This window comes from Alternaria atra (assembly GCF_907166805.1).
Source record: "Alternaria atra isolate CS162 genome assembly, contig: 35, whole genome shotgun sequence".
Taxonomy (NCBI): Eukaryota; Fungi; Ascomycota; class Dothideomycetes; order Pleosporales; family Pleosporaceae; genus Alternaria; species Alternaria atra.
The window spans coordinates 1,103,410-1,122,667 of NW_025091334.1; the positions used below are offsets into that span (position 1 = coordinate 1,103,410).

The 19,258-nt window shown below is 50.9% G+C and overlaps 3 protein-coding genes across 3 annotated transcripts; 1 reads left to right on the plus strand and 2 right to left on the minus strand.

The window, feature by feature from the left end:
- Positions 1-3,263: 3,263 nt before the first annotated feature.
- ALTATR162_LOCUS11272 (uncharacterized protein) lies at positions 3,264-3,851 on the minus strand (the record flags this gene model as incomplete). Its single annotated transcript, XM_043318914.1, has 2 exons — positions 3,264-3,692; positions 3,750-3,851. 2 exons carry the CDS (start codon positions 3,849-3,851, stop codon positions 3,264-3,266), a joined length of 531 nt encoding a protein of 176 aa, XP_043174849.1.
- Positions 3,852-4,113: 262 nt separating this feature from the next.
- On the minus strand, positions 4,114-6,143 carry ALTATR162_LOCUS11273 (uncharacterized protein; the record flags this gene model as incomplete). Its single annotated transcript, XM_043318915.1, has 3 exons — positions 4,114-5,186; positions 5,262-5,866; positions 5,917-6,143. The coding sequence occupies 3 exons, from the start codon at positions 6,141-6,143 to the stop codon at positions 4,114-4,116; spliced, it is 1,905 nt and encodes a 634-aa protein (XP_043174850.1).
- A 3,272-nt stretch (positions 6,144-9,415) lies between these two features.
- On the plus strand, positions 9,416-12,894 carry ALTATR162_LOCUS11274 (uncharacterized protein; the record flags this gene model as incomplete). Its single annotated transcript, XM_043318916.1, has 4 exons — positions 9,416-10,254; positions 10,303-11,472; positions 11,527-12,630; positions 12,684-12,894. The coding sequence occupies 4 exons, from the start codon at positions 9,416-9,418 to the stop codon at positions 12,892-12,894; spliced, it is 3,324 nt and encodes a 1,107-aa protein (XP_043174851.1).
- Between the last annotated feature and the right edge of the window lie 6,364 nt (positions 12,895-19,258).

Genomic DNA, 19,258 nt, shown 5'->3' on the forward strand with positions numbered 1-19,258 from the left:
TAAACTCCCATAATACCTTCTCAACTCCCTTCCTACATCATAATACGCTTGTCTCCTTATCAAAATCAAAAAGGTATACAGGTATGTGCATTCCTGTGCCTGGTCCTTTTTCGAAAACAACATGATTGTTCGATTATGTGTTGCTGCCTGTCCTTCTTTCCACGCGAAAACCCCGAAAAGAACGCCTACTCGACTTAGTGATGAGGGCCTGACCGAGCTTCAGAATACTGAGAGGCTCAATCATAGTGTGCTGTGCTTTTGCGATCAGAAACATGCGTACTGCGAAGTCAGAAGAACGGGAGTGGACGAATTGGCCACATCAAAAGCCTCTATCATTGCCTCATGCACGGTGAGCTTCGAGTCTGCCGCACGTTCACAAAAGAATGTCATCACAAAATCGAACGAAGAGGTAGGAGTGGAGTAAGAAGCTATCCTAAAGTCATGCTTGTTCTTTCCAAAATGTGCGAGAAAGCTCAACATACAGTCTCACAGTCTTCAAATCGGATCCCAAAAAACAAGTCTTCATTCGCAACATCTCAGTGCTGAATCTAAAAAAGGAGTAAAGGATCCTGTGTGGAAGATATCCGCGTCATCTTACGCATTTACAATGGATACCATAGCTGCCTCTAATGTTACTAGTTGCTCCGCCTGTTGTCATCGCATATAAATACCTCTACGGTTACCCTCACTCTTCTATATCAAGCTCTCGTTGTGAGTCTTCCAAAAGTAACGCGCGATCCCGACATGGTCTTGTTTTTTTTTCGTAATCCAAGTGGCAAGCATGCACGTTTGTGCTGTTTCTTTTCAAAAGAAAGCTTAGAACAAGGGACTAATTAGTCAGTCACAGTAGAGTTTGGCGTTGGCCGTGGTGCCACGCAAAAATTTATGGAAAAGAAGACATGCATGGGATCAAAGAGGACGATTTAAAAATCTAAGTGGTTGAGAGTGTGTGGATTTTGCGAGACCGAAAAAGCGACTAAAACGCTGAGATCACTGCACTACGATCACTCTTTCGACTGCATATAAACCTCAAAAATCCACGATGCTTTCTTCACGGCATCGGCTCCTACTTACTTCGAGAACCTACATACGGAAAATCTATGGTTTGAGTATCCCGTCGCCAAAAACAAAATCAGCACAGTATGATGAGGTCGTGCGACTGAAATAAGCGTCGAGGAGCTGAATAGAGAAACACTTTAAAAGCCGCCAGATTGGCTCTTACGAGACAACCCACTTTCTTTCTTTCTTTCTTTTATCTTCGTATAGCCTGGCTTCTCACTTGTAGAGCCACCTACCGGTTTCCCACTCAAATCAAACTACCAAGGATCACCAGCTCCTCTCCTCCGATGCAAATGCTTAACCACAACATTCATACCCCGCCGTCTCATCCCCTTTGCCACAATCTCCGCTGCAGCAACACTCCGATGCGTACCCGCATGACATGTAGTCTGTATAGATGCAACCTGATGTCCAGCGTTGAAGTGGTTGGCTATAGAGATGATGGCTTGGTTACTGTCAAATCTTACATCAGTCCCATCATCTCCTACTTCTCTTCTCCAAACTATTATGAAAACATGTAGGCGGTACTTACATCTCCCCAACCGCCGTTCGACTTCCCAGTAAAAACTGTTGCACCTGCGTACTCACCCCAGAGAACATCTCACACATCGCGCGTGGTGGAGCGCGCCACTTGTGACAGTATATCGTGAGGAGCGCTGGTACACCGTTGGGTATGTGTTGTAGAAGCTGTGTCTCGGCGTTCGGGTAGCGTTTGAGGACTTCGGAAGAGTAGGTGATGACGTACAGCGTTTTCTGACCTATCGCAGCTTCAGGCTGTATGAGGGGCTGAGGGTGTAAGAGAGTTTGCAGTTGCAGTATAGGTTGCGGGAGAAGAAGATACTGTGGTTGCAACTGCTGGAAATGCTGTTGAGGTGGTAGTAGAGCTGGTGACGGTGCGGGAAATGGGACTGCCTGGAAGGGTGCTTGCATTTGCGGAAGTAGGTATATTGTAAAAGTGATAAATTTTGCGTGTAGAGGGAAACATGATACTATATGCTGGATGAGTAGCTGGTCTATTTACACAAGCATCATGTGAAGATATCCAAATGCTGGTGATGTGACAAAGGTCAATGTGCTTCAATCCTGAGGTCCATATTTGGTGCCATGCGTATTTCTTTATTTTGGTTCATACTACGGATAGATTTAAAAGCTGTCAGTTGTTGATTAGAGGTGTGCAAGTTCTCAACGCGCATTGTCAGACTTCATGTCCTCGCTGAGGGAAGGAACTGCATCCACGACTGTCAGCCTCGGGAAAGTCTTCTGGTACAGCTGGAACTGAGCAACATAAAAGACCTCAATCTGAAGTCCAAAGGCCACCTGATCCTTCTTAACCCTTCCATACCTACCATCGCCCTCTCGAACAACTCCGCCACATCAACCCTTACGCCGCAGTCTCGCCTACCCCGGGACTCAGTTCATTGCACCGGACTGACACCCGAGTCCTCTCGTGACCATATCTTCTACCCTGTATCATGTGATTTCTGCATCTAGACAGGGCTGCATACAATCACACGTGGCGCTGAAAACATCCCGGTCGCATACCTCGCCCCACGCCCACCTTCCACGACCTGCTTCTACAGCCACGCATGCTCTGTAAGGAGAGTATGAATTTGGAAACGTCCATGAAGCGGGTCAGAGAGTTGTCCACGCCGCAAATCCTGCCTACGCCCCACCCGTGCATCGACAGCTGGGCAGCATCTGGGCGGCTATCTCGCCAACAAAATACACCAGATCGCATTCATGGGTGTATGAAGGAACGGAATGATGGGTAAGCGAGCTTTGATGCGTTGCGGCTGAGGTTCCCTGTTCGGGGTTGGCGATACGCGGCGTGGTTGATGTGATACCAAGTTGCTGGGTCCCATCGGAGGATAAGAAATTTGTATCGACGTTAACAATCCTGCACTAGCCGAAGAAGACGTGCGTTGTTAGAAGAGAAATAGATGATGTCCATGGCGGGAAAAGCGGCAAATCGCTAAATCTTACTAGAGGGAAACATGGCCAAAGGGTTGTGCGTGCACGATCTGGACTGGAAGTTCGGGTATCGAGTATGGAAGGCCAATAAATAGTACACATTCCTTCCTTCCTTCCCTTTCAAGACGAGGTAAGTTCAACGAAACATGTTACAGCCAGATGCTCGGTAATGTTGAATTTCGCACCACTTACTCCCTCGAGCGATTCATCGATACAAGATAACATTGCATGATTCACAACTTACCTTCACTACCCCCCTGGAGAACATCACGTACCAACTTCAACCCTTCAACGGCAAAAGCCACCATGTTGCCTTCGCGCTCACTACTCCCCGTCTCCACTTCCTTCGTCACCGTTTCGCCTCCCTCTCGTGCCACAGCAAGCGCCACATAGCCTGGCGTGCGATTCCTACTCGTACCCCCCGTCGGTCCAGCCGTCCCGCTCTCGCTAACAGTATATGTGCTACCCAGTGTCTTACGCGTGTGCTCTGCGAGGCCAGAGACGATGGTGGGGGTTGGGCCGCTGTAGGATTTGATAGATTCTTGAGTCCAACCGCAGTAGGCGATACGAGATTCGAGCGTGTAGAGAGTAAGGCCTCCACGGTAATAGGTCGATGCACCGGGAAAGGAAAGGAGTGCTGCGGAGATCAGACCGCCTGCTGCCTTGGTGTGAATTCGTCAGTAGGTAATCTTGGCTTTTGGAGAGTAAAGTGACTTTACTGTTTCGGCTACTGAGATTGTTTCTTTGCGCTCTTTGAGTAGAGTAGCTACTTCTTGGACGATTTGTCGTAGCTCGTCAGGTGGGAAGACTGGTGGTGACATCTTGGTGTATGTCGGGTTGGTGATTCCCGTTTACGATTGTAGACGTGAGGGTGAAAACTTTGGAATACGTATAAACTATCTTTACAAATACAGCGTGTTGCTAATCGTAGCGGAGTTATGGCGGATGTAGCGGCTCTCAGTGGGGTAATTTTGAGGCTGTGACGTATGCGGGGTAGCTTCTAAGACAGGCACCTCTAACCATGCAGGTCGTCTCCCATAATATTGTACATCCAAAGTCCAACTCGATAAATGCAGTATGCATCTAATCGAAAGCGAATCTCTCCTCTCCCCTCCTCATTAACCTGATCGGTATCGAGACGCCCCTTAACTGCAGCGTGACAATACTCGCTACCTTATTCCGAAGAAAATCGTTAGCTCTATCCTCAGCCTTTTTGTATAACTCCCTCCTCTCCCTGCCTCCCTTTGGCATCTTCTCTACCTCTTCGTCACTTGCGAAGTCATCGACTGCAAGCTCAACGCTATACTGCGAGAAGATCGCCGCAAGCACAGCGAGGATTTCTACTTGAGCAAAACGTCGTCCAATACATGATCGAAAGCCGTCACTGAAGGGTATGTATGAGCCTTTAACGGGTTTGAAAAGTTGAGCTGAAGTGTCTTCTCCCGATGGTCCACGTAGCTCTTCATCATCGTAGTTGATGTCGACAAAGTCGTTGTCGGGCTTGGTGTCTATGAGCCAGCGTTCAGGTCGAAACTGGTCCACGTCAGGGATCTCGTCCTTGTTCGATCCACCGGATGGTTTTGGCCAGTATTTAGGGTTGCGATGGATAGCGGCACTGAGGAAGATGTGCGTATCCCCAGGTATCATATACTGTTGGCCCCCAATGTTCAATGGTTGGGGTCGACCTGGCGCCGTAGACTTTGGGATGTTGATGATGGGTTGTAGGAGCCGTAACGTCTCGTTCATGACTGCCGCCGCCATGCTACCGAAAAGCTGTTGGAAATGCTCCTCGAATTTCCATTCATCAATCGGCTTTCCTGCAAATATCTTGTCAATGTCGTCTTGTAACCGCTTCTGTGATGCCCAATTCATAGCGAGAAATATCATTGAGAAATGTAGTGTGTTGGCTGTTGTTTCATGACCAGCCAACATCACCACGAAAGCGTTGCCCAGCAGATCGCTCTTCGTGACCGTCGTACCCTCCTTCTTGGTGATACCGCTTCCACGAATCAGAGCATCAAAGAGATCCATGCCTCCTTTCGTGTCGTCGCCAGATTCGACCTGGGCTTTCTTCTTTTCATAGATCTCGTCCATGTATTTACCCCATTCACCTACAGCCTCGCCAACTGTACGGTGGACTTTGACTGGAGATCGCGCTAGACGAATGTGTTAGATTAACATACTCAGTTCAACTCAAATCAGTCAGGTGATGGCATGGGAAAAAAACTTACAGAGCCACTTGACTGGCATAACCTGAGTCCACATAATATTGTGGAGTAGCTGGCTAAGAGCCTCCCTGTAATTCATTGTGTGGCCTGGGGGTGCTTCAGATCCAACAAAGATCGAATCTTCTCCACCTCTCTTAGCCTCCATCTTCTTGCCCTCCTCATGCGGCCATACTACGCGTACATCGAATCCTGCACCGCTAATAACATAGAGAGCAAAGTTCATTGCCGCAACGGATGGATCAGCCACGGTCTGGTTGCCTTTACCATCAGGTCCAGCCCACAGACCAAGCATCGACTTTGCGTGATGAAGAGTTTCGTTGAACACTAGTTCATTGTTTTTATCACCAAAACTTGGCGCGACTAGTTTGCGATGTGCACGCCAATCTGATCCTTCAGTAGTGACAAGATTCTTGCCATATATGTCGAGCGACCCGTACATTTCAAGAGGCTTGGGAAAGTCATTGCGGCGGCTAGTGATCTGGTTAACAGCTTCCGCATCGGCAACATATGCAATATTTCTGGTAGGAGAAGCGACAATGAAGACGTCCATGCCCATCTTCTTGAAAGGCCCATGACCGCTCATGTAACCCCACTCTGGATGTAGAAGACTGCAGGGTTAAGTTAACAACTCGACTTTGGTCCAGTCAGATAAACTTACTCCATCCACATGCCTCTAAGTGGTTCTGGCATCAACCTCTGCAGCAACGGCGTCCATAGTTTGAATGTGGACAGCCAGAAGATGCTGAATACGTTCCATGGCGATGCAACTACAGGTAGTCCGGAGCTCTTTGCTAGTACAATATTTTGCTGCAGGCAACGATACCTCCAGATTATCTGAAAGACGATGAAGCTCGCAATGACGCTAAAGATCAGGGTGGCGACCATGATGTTCTGCTTGAAGGGACTTCAAGCTAGGATGAGTCTGTTGGTACAAGAGATTGTGATCCACGCGATCTTGCGCTATCGAAGGCACTGTAGTGAGGGTGTTGGAGGTGTTTGCGGTGGTGCCTATTCGTCTTCAGGGTGTAAATTGGGTTGTGACGTATACATATGCGCGATTGGACTTGTCTCAGTGGCGTCTCAGCGCCTCGGTTACGAAGGGATCGCTAGCAGACGCACTTCACGTATGCGTGCAATATGCAACACCTGGCGATGCATCGAGTTACACAAATGAAGCCGCAAGCTGATAGGCGGCAGGTATAAAGCCGTTCTCTCTTGTGGTGTTTGCAATGTAAGATAGACCCGCGTAAGCAGTCATGGTCGAAAAAGGCTTGGCGCAATCGCATCCGTCTACTTGTTTCCTTACATGTACCAGTTGTGTGACACTTGCGCTTTACACGCATCTACGAAACACAAACAGGAATCTGATCTGGTCGTGTCACCTGGTAATGGGGACATGCTAGAGGCTGTGTCCCCTGGTTACAAATTCTCTACGTTTGGTACGACACGGCAGGACATGTCTCCGAGGAGCCAATTCAAGGCAATAACCGCGCGCACCGCCAGGTGGACAGCGACCAGACGAAGGTTTGTCTACATCGTCACTTGCGACGTCACTACATATCTTCCGTCATTGTTGACTCCATTTGCGTCAGCACGTACACTTTGGATCTCCAGACGGCAAGGCGAATGCGTTCCATGGGTGCGTCTCAAGGTTCACCGTGTCGCGCCGTTTTGCCGATTCTCCAACCTCTTCTGCATGCTTTTTTGCCAGAAGCGGCAGGCAGGCGAACAAGGGCCACTACATTACTTGCCGACTGGGGCATGAAATTTCTAGAAGTGTTGTTGCTCCGATCGATGGCAAGCCTTGAGTCGCCCGTGTCGCAGAGTGAAGCGACTACACCGACTCGACGGCAACTTGTCGACACGAGTTTGACTCGTTTTTGCGCCGTCTCTCGGTGGAGAGGTAGTCCAAGGGACACCCCGTTTTTCTACTGGACGCCTCATGCGTTCCACGTGGTGAAGCGACAGCCGCCAGGATGTGTAGAGCCAGGGTGTTCCTACGCTGGTCGCAGGCCGGCTTTGCTTAGACAATCTCGGTTGTGGAGAGTCGTCTATCGGACAGGTCCTCTCACGCATCAATCATCTAGTCTGAAGCAGACCGCAACTTGCCATAGCGTCGGTGAGGAACAGGGCCGGGCAGAGTCGGCTCGTCATCTGACAAACTGGCTCAATAGCTATCTCTGCGAAGAGCTTAGCATCAAAGGCATTGCTGTTTTGGATTGATATGGCCGGACAGCTGACCGTTTCTTTGCGGCAGGCCCTTCACGGCCGGATTACCTGAGCTTGGCCATGTTTGCAAGGGTGTCCAGGCCACTGCGGCGTGCACCGTAACAACCTACTCCAAGTGCGATGGAGGGGTCCTACGACATGTCGGCTTGTAAATGTTCCTGACGCCATTATGGCGGTCGCGTGTTGCGGCGCGCTAGTTTATGGGACCGACTTTGGACACGATGGAACTAACGTCGATTGTAAAGAGACCGGCGCCTCTCCGGCATTTGCCAGTGAGTAGCAGCCGCGATTTCCCTAGCGAACGAGGCGGACAAAAGGGTGGTGCAGCAGTACACACACTACTTCACTATGTGGCCACCAGACTGCCTATAGGAGTCTCGTCAGGATCTGCAGCCCGGAAACGCAACGCTGATCTTTGGGCAGCCAGAGTCGTGAGTGACGGGTGCTGCTCGCGGAGACTCGGCGCATGAATCGTTGCAGCACAAAGGACGGGACCGAGTGCTCATGGTAAGCAGACAGTACCAGGCGTGAGACGAGGCGTTGCAAGATATGGCCTGCACGCCACAAGCAGCGCATCACTTCTATCAACCTTCTCGAATGCCTCGGTGCCGCTGCAAAGTGGAGGCTGGCAGACTAGGGATAGTGACTAATTGGCCTCAGAGCTCGGATCAGCTTCCTGAATCTTCAGGGCCAGCAATTGGGCGGAAATTATCCGACTATGACTGCTGACGGCCGGCCTGTTGGAAGATGCACGGGGGTTGTTGACGATGATTGTTGCAGAGCGGAGGACCGCGCATCGCCGCACGAAATAACGAACCCCGTGACTGGCACATAGCCGGGCCTGGCATCGCAGCACCGAGTTATCCTTTCAAGCAGACGTGTCGCCGACGGCTGGAGACGGCCCCCAAGTAGTTATCAATGGATGCGGTCGCGTCGGGCGGGAGCAACGTTTGCTGTCTGCAACGGCATCATCCTATGGCACATGACGGGCTCTGGCAGCTCGCGCTGTTTGATACAACGGTGCCATGTCGTCCTTGTCGATGGACCACACAGCGCGCCTGGTGGCCCCGCCGAAACCCTTGTCCTGTAGGCTGGGTTAATGGCACAAGCGACCTGTGTGCTGCACATCCTTCACTTTTGCGCTAATACGCCGCTTCTGCAATGCTCGTCCATCTCTCCAAGCTTCAGTATGGTGTTCTTCCCTCCCGACACACCCATCGCACACTATAGCCATTCCCATCATTACTACTACTGCTGCTGCTACTAATCGCTGCCACCCTCCTCCACCAACAACAACAACAACAACAACAACAGCGTGCCTGACCCAGCGCTGTGCCGTCTCCCGCCCCCCGTCTTGTCTCGCTTTGAGCTGTTCCTTTTTGCGACTGATCTAGTTTCGCGCCTCTTGTGATTGCGCCCTGGCCCCTTCGTTCGCACGGCCCGGCCTCAATAGCGCCACTTTTCGCCGACCAAGCCAGGAAACGTCGACAGCATAGACCGTCCGCGATTCAGTCTTTTGGGCCTTACCTGCTTCGGATAGTTGTCTCCGGCTCCATGGTAAGAGAGTCTTGCCCAAGGCTAGGTCCTTTCTTCGCGCACGCGGCATAGGAAAGCTCCCGTCCTGCATCCCACTCTGGTCTCCGAGCACTTGCCCTGCAACGCTTTCCAAACTCTTCCCCTCTTCCAGGCGATGACGCGGGTTGGGCTGTCATCTGCAAATCATCTTTGACCTGCCATTCGCTGACTTTGGCGAATTGGTCTTTTCCTGACCCTGCGACTGCCGAGGCCGCCTCTCCACCACCTGCCCACCCCCCGCGACCTTCCTGGCTTTTGCCGTTTGGTGGTCCTGGGACCATCCGTTTTGCCCAGTAGTCGTCTGTCATACATAGCCGCATGGCCATAGCGGATTCCGTCTGGCATATCTAAGGATGGCTGATCCTGACGCGCCCGGCCAGTCTAAGAGAGCTCGTTTGGGCCCCGGCAATCTTGATCATCCGCAGTATAACGGCCACGGATTTCCACCCCCTCCTCCACCGCCTCATACCCAACCCACTCGGCCTTCGTCTCATCCCACTTTGGTCCAGGCGTCTCCGCCCTACGGTGCTCACGGCTTACCGGTTCCGTCTAACCAGTACACTCCTCACGTCCAAGGCTATCCCGGACCGCTTCCTTCACCGTCCCTTCCGCCATCTGATATTCGCGCCCTTGCGGACCCACGGAACATACCCTCACCTCGTCAGCACTCCAATGGCGTTACTGGAGCATCTCCTGTGACGATCCCCCAGGACAGAATCTCTAGCTACCGCCCCCCACTCACACCTCAGACAACCACTGGACCTGAGCCACACAGTTCCCGGTCCACCAGCGTCAGTATCAGTGTCGACGTAAAGTCCCAAAGTCAGACCCCCATGGAGCATGGCGGCCATCACCAGCCGTGGGCAATCAACCACGAGCATCGCCCTAATGGCAGCATACCAAATGGATACAACCACAGCATCAGCCCTGGAGCACATCCCAATGGACCGCCATATCATCCCCAGCCGCCACCACCTGCCCAGCAGTACGCCCCTCCTGTCACCCCTTACGCGCAGACCCCGTACATGAACGACTATGGCACTGCACAGCAGATACGGCGAAAGCAGGTGCGCGCCACCCAGGCCTGTAACCATTGCCGTTCGCGGAAACAGAAATGTGACGAAGCTCGGCCGTGCCAATTCTGCAGAGAGAACAACTTCGACTGTCAGTACAAGGACGTCCCGCCACCCAAGTGCGTTGCCTCTTCCCTCTCTTTGGTTTATAGCTGACCCCTTCCTAGGCAAGACAGAAGCATGATGCAACTTCAAGAAAGTGTCAACAGCATCTCCGAGGTTTTGTCGCAGTTTGTGGACCAGTTCAACGGCTGGAAATCAAGTGTTGAGAGTAGGCTTCCACAATCGCGGAATCACGAGATGATGTCGAATCACACTTCGCCAGAAGCCTCTTTCTCCGCACCCCCAAGAGAGCATGGTACATCCAGATGGCCTACTCCTATACAGGGAAGAGGACACATGGGCCGTGTCAACAGCAACCTGAAAATGGAGTCACCCATCGCTCCCCACTCGAACATGATGTCGCCACTGGGTGCGCAAGCATCAGCTTCCATCAAGCAAGAATCGCAATTCGCGCCGCCTCCTCAACAACCGGCAACACCTGCCGAGAGTGTAAGAACCGACCGCAGCCATGCTACTGAAACTAGTCCCAAGGAACAGACCGGCCTGCAAGGTGATCACACTACACCAGCGCACAAGTTGCTGGACGAATGGCAACAAATGAGCATCTTTTATCAAGGTATTCCGTACCTGAGAAGGCTTATAGACAACGGCCGTGAAGTCTCAGATTACCCAATGCAGCTTGAGCAGGATCGCGGACTGTTGCGTGTCTGGGGTGTTGGCGAGGGCCAAGACCTAAATGACGGAGCGCAAGGACCTGGAAGCCCGGAAAGCAGTAACGATTCAGAAGCCCCTTCACCAGCGCCTGGCAAAGAAGGACTTTGGGGCTACCCATTTTCCGAAGCCGAGAATGGAACACGAACACCGGGCAGCACACCTCGAGAATATTTCCCGCAGCAGCAGCAACGGCAGGAGAACGGGCTTGGCGCAGATGGTCGGCCCGACTTTCGACGCCATGTCATGTTTGACCTGCTCAGGTCCTACATGGAGACCATGCATATTTTCCATCCTTTCATGAACGAGAACAAACTGAGACGTATGTTCAAGGATTTCAGTGACCAATATAGTCCTGACGCGAAGCCTCTGAACGCCCACTCTCCTGCTCCCGTTCACGGAGTGAAGCGAAAGCGTTCGGCTAGCAACCTCGATGGACTTGCATCAGGTCGTGGTGAGATTGAACGGTCGTTGCGCAACGCGATTGTATTGCTCGTTCTTGCCCTTGGTAAAGTCTGCTCGCATACAGAGCCATTGCCTGCGCCGCAAAATGATCGACACCCGTACGTCCACAGTGAATGGGGATATATTAGGAATTCTCCTCACCCCAATGGTAGTTTCAACAGCGTAAACAGCGAGACTTCCGACGAAACACGCCCGAGGAACATCGATCTACTACCTGGTATGGCCTATTATGCATATGCCACAGACATTCTTGGAAACCAACAAGGAGGCAACACGGTCGCGCATGCGCAAGCTATGCTGCTAGCTGCGCTGTTCCTCAGTCAATATGCACGAGTATTGGAGAGTTGGAGCTGGATTAACAACGCCTGTCGGATCGCCCTGGTCCTCATCAAAGCCGACTACACCAAGCTGCTCCGTGTGAACAGTGATAGAAGGCATACCTGGAGTTCCAAGGAGCGGTACAGACTCAATCTTGTGATGTGCGTCTACTGGACAGCTCTGCAGCTGGAATCTGATATTCTAGCAGAGATGAGCACTTTACCGCCTTCCGGCATCTCTGCACATCAAAGCGAGATTATGTACCCCGAAGGCGTCAACGAGAACTGGTCTCAAGACCAAGACAGCAATTTTGTGCAACAAGATGTCGAAGTACGCGCAGGTCCTAGGCAAGACTTGATGATGAAGCTGTACTCCACGCAGACTTTCCTACGAGTTGTCCTCAACGTAGCGCACAACGCCTTGTATGGCCCCAGTGGCCGTATGAGCTTCGACCCTACCAGCTTCAAGGAAGTTGCCCACCACGCACTTACCCACAAGGAGATACTCGAGGGCTGGCGGAAGCTACTAACACCGGAACTGGCATGGTCGGATGACGAATACCCTTCGACAGATCTCAACATTGCTCGTGTACGCGCCAAATACTATGGTGGTCTATACATGATGTTGCGACCTTACCTCAAGCTTGCGAGCCACACGCTAGAGTTCCCACCTCCGCCTCCCGGCACAACTGGCGCTACACAGCATAACCCGCCCTCGCCTTTCGGAAATGCGGCCTCCAATAGAAATGTGCAGATGGTTGATCTAAGCGAAGACCAGCACAAGATTATCAAGATCGCCTGCCAATGTATCAACGCCGCTATCAGGAGTACCATCGCGTTCGATCGTGTAGGCGAAGAGCCTGGCAGCCAATACCATTACTTCCAGCCTACGCGCAAGAAGAGGCTTATAGTAACCAACATCTTTGGTACACTTCATGCGTAAGCCTATGTTTAACTATGGACTTGACACAGCCAACTAACTTTCAACCTAGACAATTCGGAAACATGCTCGTCCTAGCCTCTGTGTACAAGTCCAAATTGTACCCCCTCCTACCCAGCGACACCTGGCTCACCAAGGCCAATCTCGCCGCCTTATTCAAACGTACCATCGCGGTCATTAGCGACGTAGCGCAAAACTCGCCCATTCTACGCATGGATCTTGAGATTCTCAAGAACGTCCAGAAACAACAAGGACTCGAATGAAGCAACCAATATGACGACATATCCAACATCGGCCAGGCGCATTCGCATGACGATGTCCACGCTACGCTCCCATCCGACGATGTATCTCCTGCACAGCAGCCACTACACGAGCTCAGTCGCCATCCGATGCGCGCCATTGTCTGGTAGATCCGGCCCGATGCCGATCTGGACGTGCATGATGACTTGCATGAGTAGACCCCGGCGCTGCTGCACCTCACTTTCTTTCTGGATACTCATATTTACTTTTTGGTTTCCTTCTCGCCTTTTATTCTCACACCATCAATCAGGACAGCTATCGTAGAAGACAGAGATGCATTATCAAATGCACGCGGCACATGCACACGCAACGAAACGGAAGTTTTAACTTATCATCATCATCATTGGGCGGTTAGCGCTGAAACAAAGCATTTCGGGATCATTATTTCCCTTTCTCTTTCTTTCTGGTCTCAGGTCTCTCCTCACCTCACGTGTCTCTAAATTAACATATTACCCGCGCCCATCCAAGGCTTGGATAGTGGGGACAAGTTTTCTCAACTGCAACTATATTGCTTCTTTCTCGATAATGCTCGCCGACCACTGTTATGGATATACCCAGGGTTTTTTCCGTCTTTCCCCCTCCATTCCCCGTCATCGTTCACCGATCAGACTAGGGAACTGTGCAACGCTGTGGAGGGTGGTGTGGAGTCGGACTCGGAGTTGGACTCCACTTGCTTCGATTCGCGCTAGCTTTTGCCGGTTGGAGATCTTCGGATTCTAGGCCCAAGCCACTCATACATAACCCTGCCGCGGCTCACAAAAAATGTATCATATCGGTTTAACATCGCATTCCGATTGCCATTGTTTGCATTGCTTTTCGTTGCCGGACCCTCGAACATACCGTTCACGCAATAGCGGACTTGATCTACAGGCCCGCGGCTGTCCTTTCCATTGCTCCCATCCAACGGTTTCCCAGGCTTTGCTTTTTACCAAGGTATGCTTATACACATGCATGATGACCATGTTTCGTGTGATGACCAACGGTATCTCCTCGGTCTAATATTGTGGCGTCGCACGCCCCGCCCCGTCTTAGTGACAGCCCTGAAGTGGAAAGATTGGTCCGTACGGGTGCAGCGCCTTAGCCGTTTCGCCCGTGCGGCTGTTGTTCGCCGAGTTTCCTCCCGTGCAGGCGAACAGCTTCACATATAATAGTGGTAATTGTTTGTAATTATCAACAATACGATCATCTCACACCGATCAGAGGAATTCCAATACCACGGCATGGTTTCAAACCATATCGCAAACTCTATCTTGGAGGAATCCATGCCGTCGATTATGCAACTGGATATCTCCGAGGGTCACATTGAGATCTTTGTTTCGCCCGATCAGTATGTACCTTCAGCGGCCGCAAAGAAGCAAAGTAAGGTGTCTGTGAGGGTCATGATCAGTGGCCGTTGTATGCGCGTTGAACGGGACTATCATCTCCCTTTTCCATCACTACTTTTGCTACTTCAAACGGACTCTAAAGCATCCGTATGCGCGACATCACACCTGATACTAGTGATCAACCATGATTTCCAGTCAATACCCAACATACCTGCAATGCAATGCAAGTCAATCCGCATCCTCTTCACTGCATCAGCTACATGTCGAAAAGGTGTGAGTGAGTGGATAATGTGTGTATGTACTACATATCCACGTGCTCCCCTTTCTGCATGGAGCGCGCCACCTCAGGCGCGTCACCAAATAAGAAAAACAAAGCATGACCTTGAACCAAAGCCAAACCACCTGCCGTATACGTTTCCGTATGCGCCGCTACCCACGATTTATGAAAACTCGAAACTGTCATATTTTCACCGGATATCTGCCCGGCTGGCATCGCTGTTTTTCACGGGGGACATGCTAGTGCCTTTTCCACACCGCAAAAACGATTTGCAGACAGAACGGTGACAGCGACGGTAGGTTGACTAGGCGATCTCCAAACCCTTCAATCCTTCACCTCCAAAACAAAACAGCCGCCCGCATAATCAGGTAATAACGCCTCCAACGTCTGAGTAGTATTGATCAGGGCAAGAATCCCGCAAAAGAACTGCAACCTGCATTTTACATCATGCAACCTCAGAACATATTTTTCTTGCATCACATCTTTTACTAATCAAAGAATTTGGTCGACAAGTATTCTGACAGGAGCGCGACACTTGTTCCTGGTGTAGCTGTGCTCCGGCGCTATCTGCCACTCTGCCCGGCGGCTCGTCGAGAAAACGTGACGCAGGCTTCCGGTGAACCAAGCAATCGATAGCTTGGACCCTGACTAACACTTGATTTTCCAAGAACGTGATGACGCCTTTCTTGGCGTTGGCTAACACTATACACGTGCTATCTTGACATCTTAACCAAGGTTGTCGCATCTATACTACCCAATACTGGGCTGCCTGTGGTTACAAACTATTCCAGACTATGCAGTTACAGTGAAGGAAATCGTACGAGCTTTGCGATTATGATGCCACAAATTCGCTCGGGTAACGAGCGGATCGGTACTCGGAAGTTGAAAGTCATACGTTTGCGTGCGTGTGGATGGATTACCTATTGTTCTGCAGCGCTGCAAACGAATGAAAAGGGTCGCGCGTACTGCGTCGATCATTTTGGGGTAAGAACAGTCTGCATACACTCGTAGATCTTCAGAGCCTCTTCCTTTCGCGTATCTGCATGAAGCAGGGACCTGCGTTCTCCTAAAGAAAATCTGCAAGTGTCCTCTCTCCAGTTAATTCCTTGGTGCGCTTTTCGCAAATGCAGTGTCGATCATGTCTTTCGGTATAGCGTGTAAATGGGGCAGTGTTGGAATGCTTTGCAGGTTGCCCATCGGACTTCTCCCCACCTCGCCGTTGATTTTGCTATCATCTGATAAAATTACGGAGTATCAGAGACGCCATCTCCACGTACCGCAGCTCCAGACTGCAACATGGTACGGAAACGGAGTAAGGTTTGATACGGTGAAGCGTTGCATTGGGCAGCAACAAGCTTATCTCTTGTCCTGAATGCTAGGAAATTAGCGGAAAAGGCGTTATTGAGATGCTGCGGAGAAGACCCCGTTGCCTGAATACGTGAAGATGGCGTTGGGCATTTGGGATAAGGTTACGACACCTCGCTTCCTTTCGGCAACTCCAGTCCCTCTTTAAGCTTGTGGTGCACATCATTTTTGGATCGTACTCGTCATTTCCTCTAGCTCGGAGCGAATGGGACATCGCATTTTGGACGCGAACCCGACGTCTATTGCTAGAGATCACGATGCTGTGATTATGTCGGTTGCGAATACCGACTCAACGCTAGGCTGGACTCTCAATAGCACGATTTGATGTTTAGCACGTGCTTTCGTGTTTGCTTCTTCGAAATCCTCCCATATAGTCGCGTGTAAGGTTGCGAAAGCGCGTTCGCTTCGCATCCACCTGTGAAAGAACACAGCGAAAGCCATCCTGCAAACAACATCTCCTGATAAAATTTCCCATGATATCAAATGCGTCGAGGTGCATACGCTGAACTGTAAGGCGTGCAGAAAGCGGGCGGAGGACATCCCCGCAGATCCCACAGACCCCCGAACATGATCTTCATTCACTGCTGACTTCGCGTTCGCGTTGCGAATCGATAGCGACCTTTGACGTTCTACGACGACTAGACTACCTTGTCGGGCTAAAGAGAGGTTACATGACACACCCAGATGGTTGTCATTAACCTTGAGAAAGTGAGGCGCGCAAAGCGGTAAACTCTCCAAGGCTGTGACTAGCAGCGTGACAAAGCTCATAGTCATCACATTCCACATGCCGCCTTACACAGCCAAGCCCACATCCGGACCATCCCACAGAGGTTGCCTGGTGTCACAACACCGCTCGTCGAATCGTATCCCACGCTGGCGAAACGTTAACAACAAAAGTAACACAAATCATGTTGTGCTCTCCCACTGAAACCAGTCTTCGCCAATCGAACGCATGCTCCCTCACCGATCAGACAGGCGTCGCATCGGCTGGAAGCACCTCCCACAGGTAAAGCCACATGCCGCCTTACTGCAGCTGCAGCCGAGATTGTAACGGACATACCCCGCAACAGTACGAACGCAAGATACGCATTATGCGACTATTATTAAAGTTGTCTCAGCTTGTATGCAACATATCGGTGTGCGTAAGAGAATGCGAGATAAGGCTTTTATCCCCGGTAACTAGCGGTAGCTGTTTATCGAATATCATGGCATGCAACTAGGAGACATTTTCCGGAACACCGTTCTGGTCACGATTGCCGGTAAGCAGCTAGGGCCTAGGGCGGTGCATCGTGGTATCCCTAGCGGGGCGGTCAGGAACCACAACGTCGAAAGTCGTGCACAGTGGAGCCATGTACAAGCGGAGAGTTTTGAAGGAACCCTGCAATGTTCTGAGCGCCCTCTCTACGCGTCTCATGGAGCGTGCAATCCGTGCAATCTCGGTCATGATCTCCCCGTCTCGGTTCAACTTTCTTTCGGGACGAGCACGTGTACCATCAAGGCGATGAGAAGCGGCTGTCGGTCCCATTTCGGAGACGACTCTGTTCCCGCACGTATCGCTACGAGCTCCAGAACGGATCGGATTTGCAATCGAATGGCTGATACAACTCGGCCCTTCCACCGGCAACACGCGGTTTCTTCATGACAAGAAGTCCAAGGAATTTGTCGTGCATGGTGTTGACGGGCACCGTGTCAGTCAATGTGGCATGATGAGACGGTACGGCGAGCTCTTCCAATTCAATCAGAGACGTAGCTGTTCCTTGTCATTTGTTAGCCTCATTTGAATCAACAGAGCTTGTCCATGTCTCACTCTTCAGCCATTCTTCCAAAAGACGTTATTGTGGAGTAGCTCGGGTTACCGTTCGCGGCGCGCGATACACAGAGCCGGACCCCTCAGCAGTCCCGGACATGTCAGACCGCAAGTTCTGGGCCTTCAAGCAACGATATGCCTGAATCAAGCATGCACAATATATGCTCTCTAGAGTTTCTACACAACGAGACTTCAGCTCCTGTGGCTGTTCGAAAGAGCGCAGGGACCTGGTGGGGCTCTCTTGAGCGTGATCGATGTTTCGATGCCGCGTATCGACTCGCAAGCAATCACAACTGTTCGCTTGTGCGGAAAGATCATACTCTGAACATTTGCAGCTTGAGTTTTGACAAGTCGTTGCAGCGGTCAGTGAGTCGTGCGAAGAACACGACATGGGAGTTTGCTGCCCAACGGGCGATGAAGGCCTGAAACCGGACCGCAAATGTCAAAATACAGCCGAGATGTCACTGCACGTCCTGACCGCTGTGCACATCATCAGCAAGTCATCAAAGGACAAGGTCAAGTGATTTTGACTCCAATGATGCCCAACGCAAGCGATCTATAGTGACACGGGGCGCATTGCGAAGTATCAGACTAGGATCCTCGTGCGTTTGATAGACCGTTGCAATCGAAGCGAGGTTGAGTGGCCCAGCTAGAAATATGTCGTGCAGCATGGAGACTGAAGAGCGCTAGTACATGACCCACTGCAGTATCCATGGCAAAGCTTGACTGAACGCATGTTACGTTTGATTTGTAGAATTTTCGTCGAACAATCGAAGCGACTCTCAGTATGGTTACTGTCAACTCAGAACAATACGTTGGTAGTCTACAGAGCTCGAATAGGACGTCCGCATAGAAATATAAAGATGATGCGAGATCATAGATGTCCGCATCGTGTCTGTAAGTTGAGAAGGATAATCAACGTTCGTTGACGAGGTCTGAAAGTCGTGAGTAGACGACACCGTAAGATGCTCATAGTGTGAGTAAACAAGTGCCTGTAAAGTAAGAGTGAGTTGGCACGCGCATGTAATCAGGTAATTACTTCCTTCCTTCTGCTGGCTATGTCGCCGTTACACCCAGCTGTCACTTTCTCGAATGCTTCTTCATCCGTGCCATCTTCTCTCAATGCCATCATTATCATTGTTTTCTTCACCCGACCAACTTCATTAAGTCAGCAGTAGTTTGGAAGAAGCATGCAACTGCACTTATGTCGCTCTCAAACCTCAGCTTCCATTTCTAGATCTCAGACTCCGCAAGCGTGATGCATATCCAACACATGGCAGTGTGCGGAAGCAAGAACACCATGTCGTTCTGTACGACTGTGACTCCCATGAGTCTTGACCGCCCATCGGCTTGCTCACACGCACGGAGCGCTATACTATGAGTATCGTGTGCTACCATCGACCTAGGCGAAGAATTCTTAATCCTTCGCAAACATATCCCACCTACACTATACATATGATTCCTCAATTGATCATGACTCGGTGATCACTTACGTCGTGTAGTAGAGAAGTATCGCACTCTCTACCGCGAAAGGCATGGGAAGAAGAAGGAGC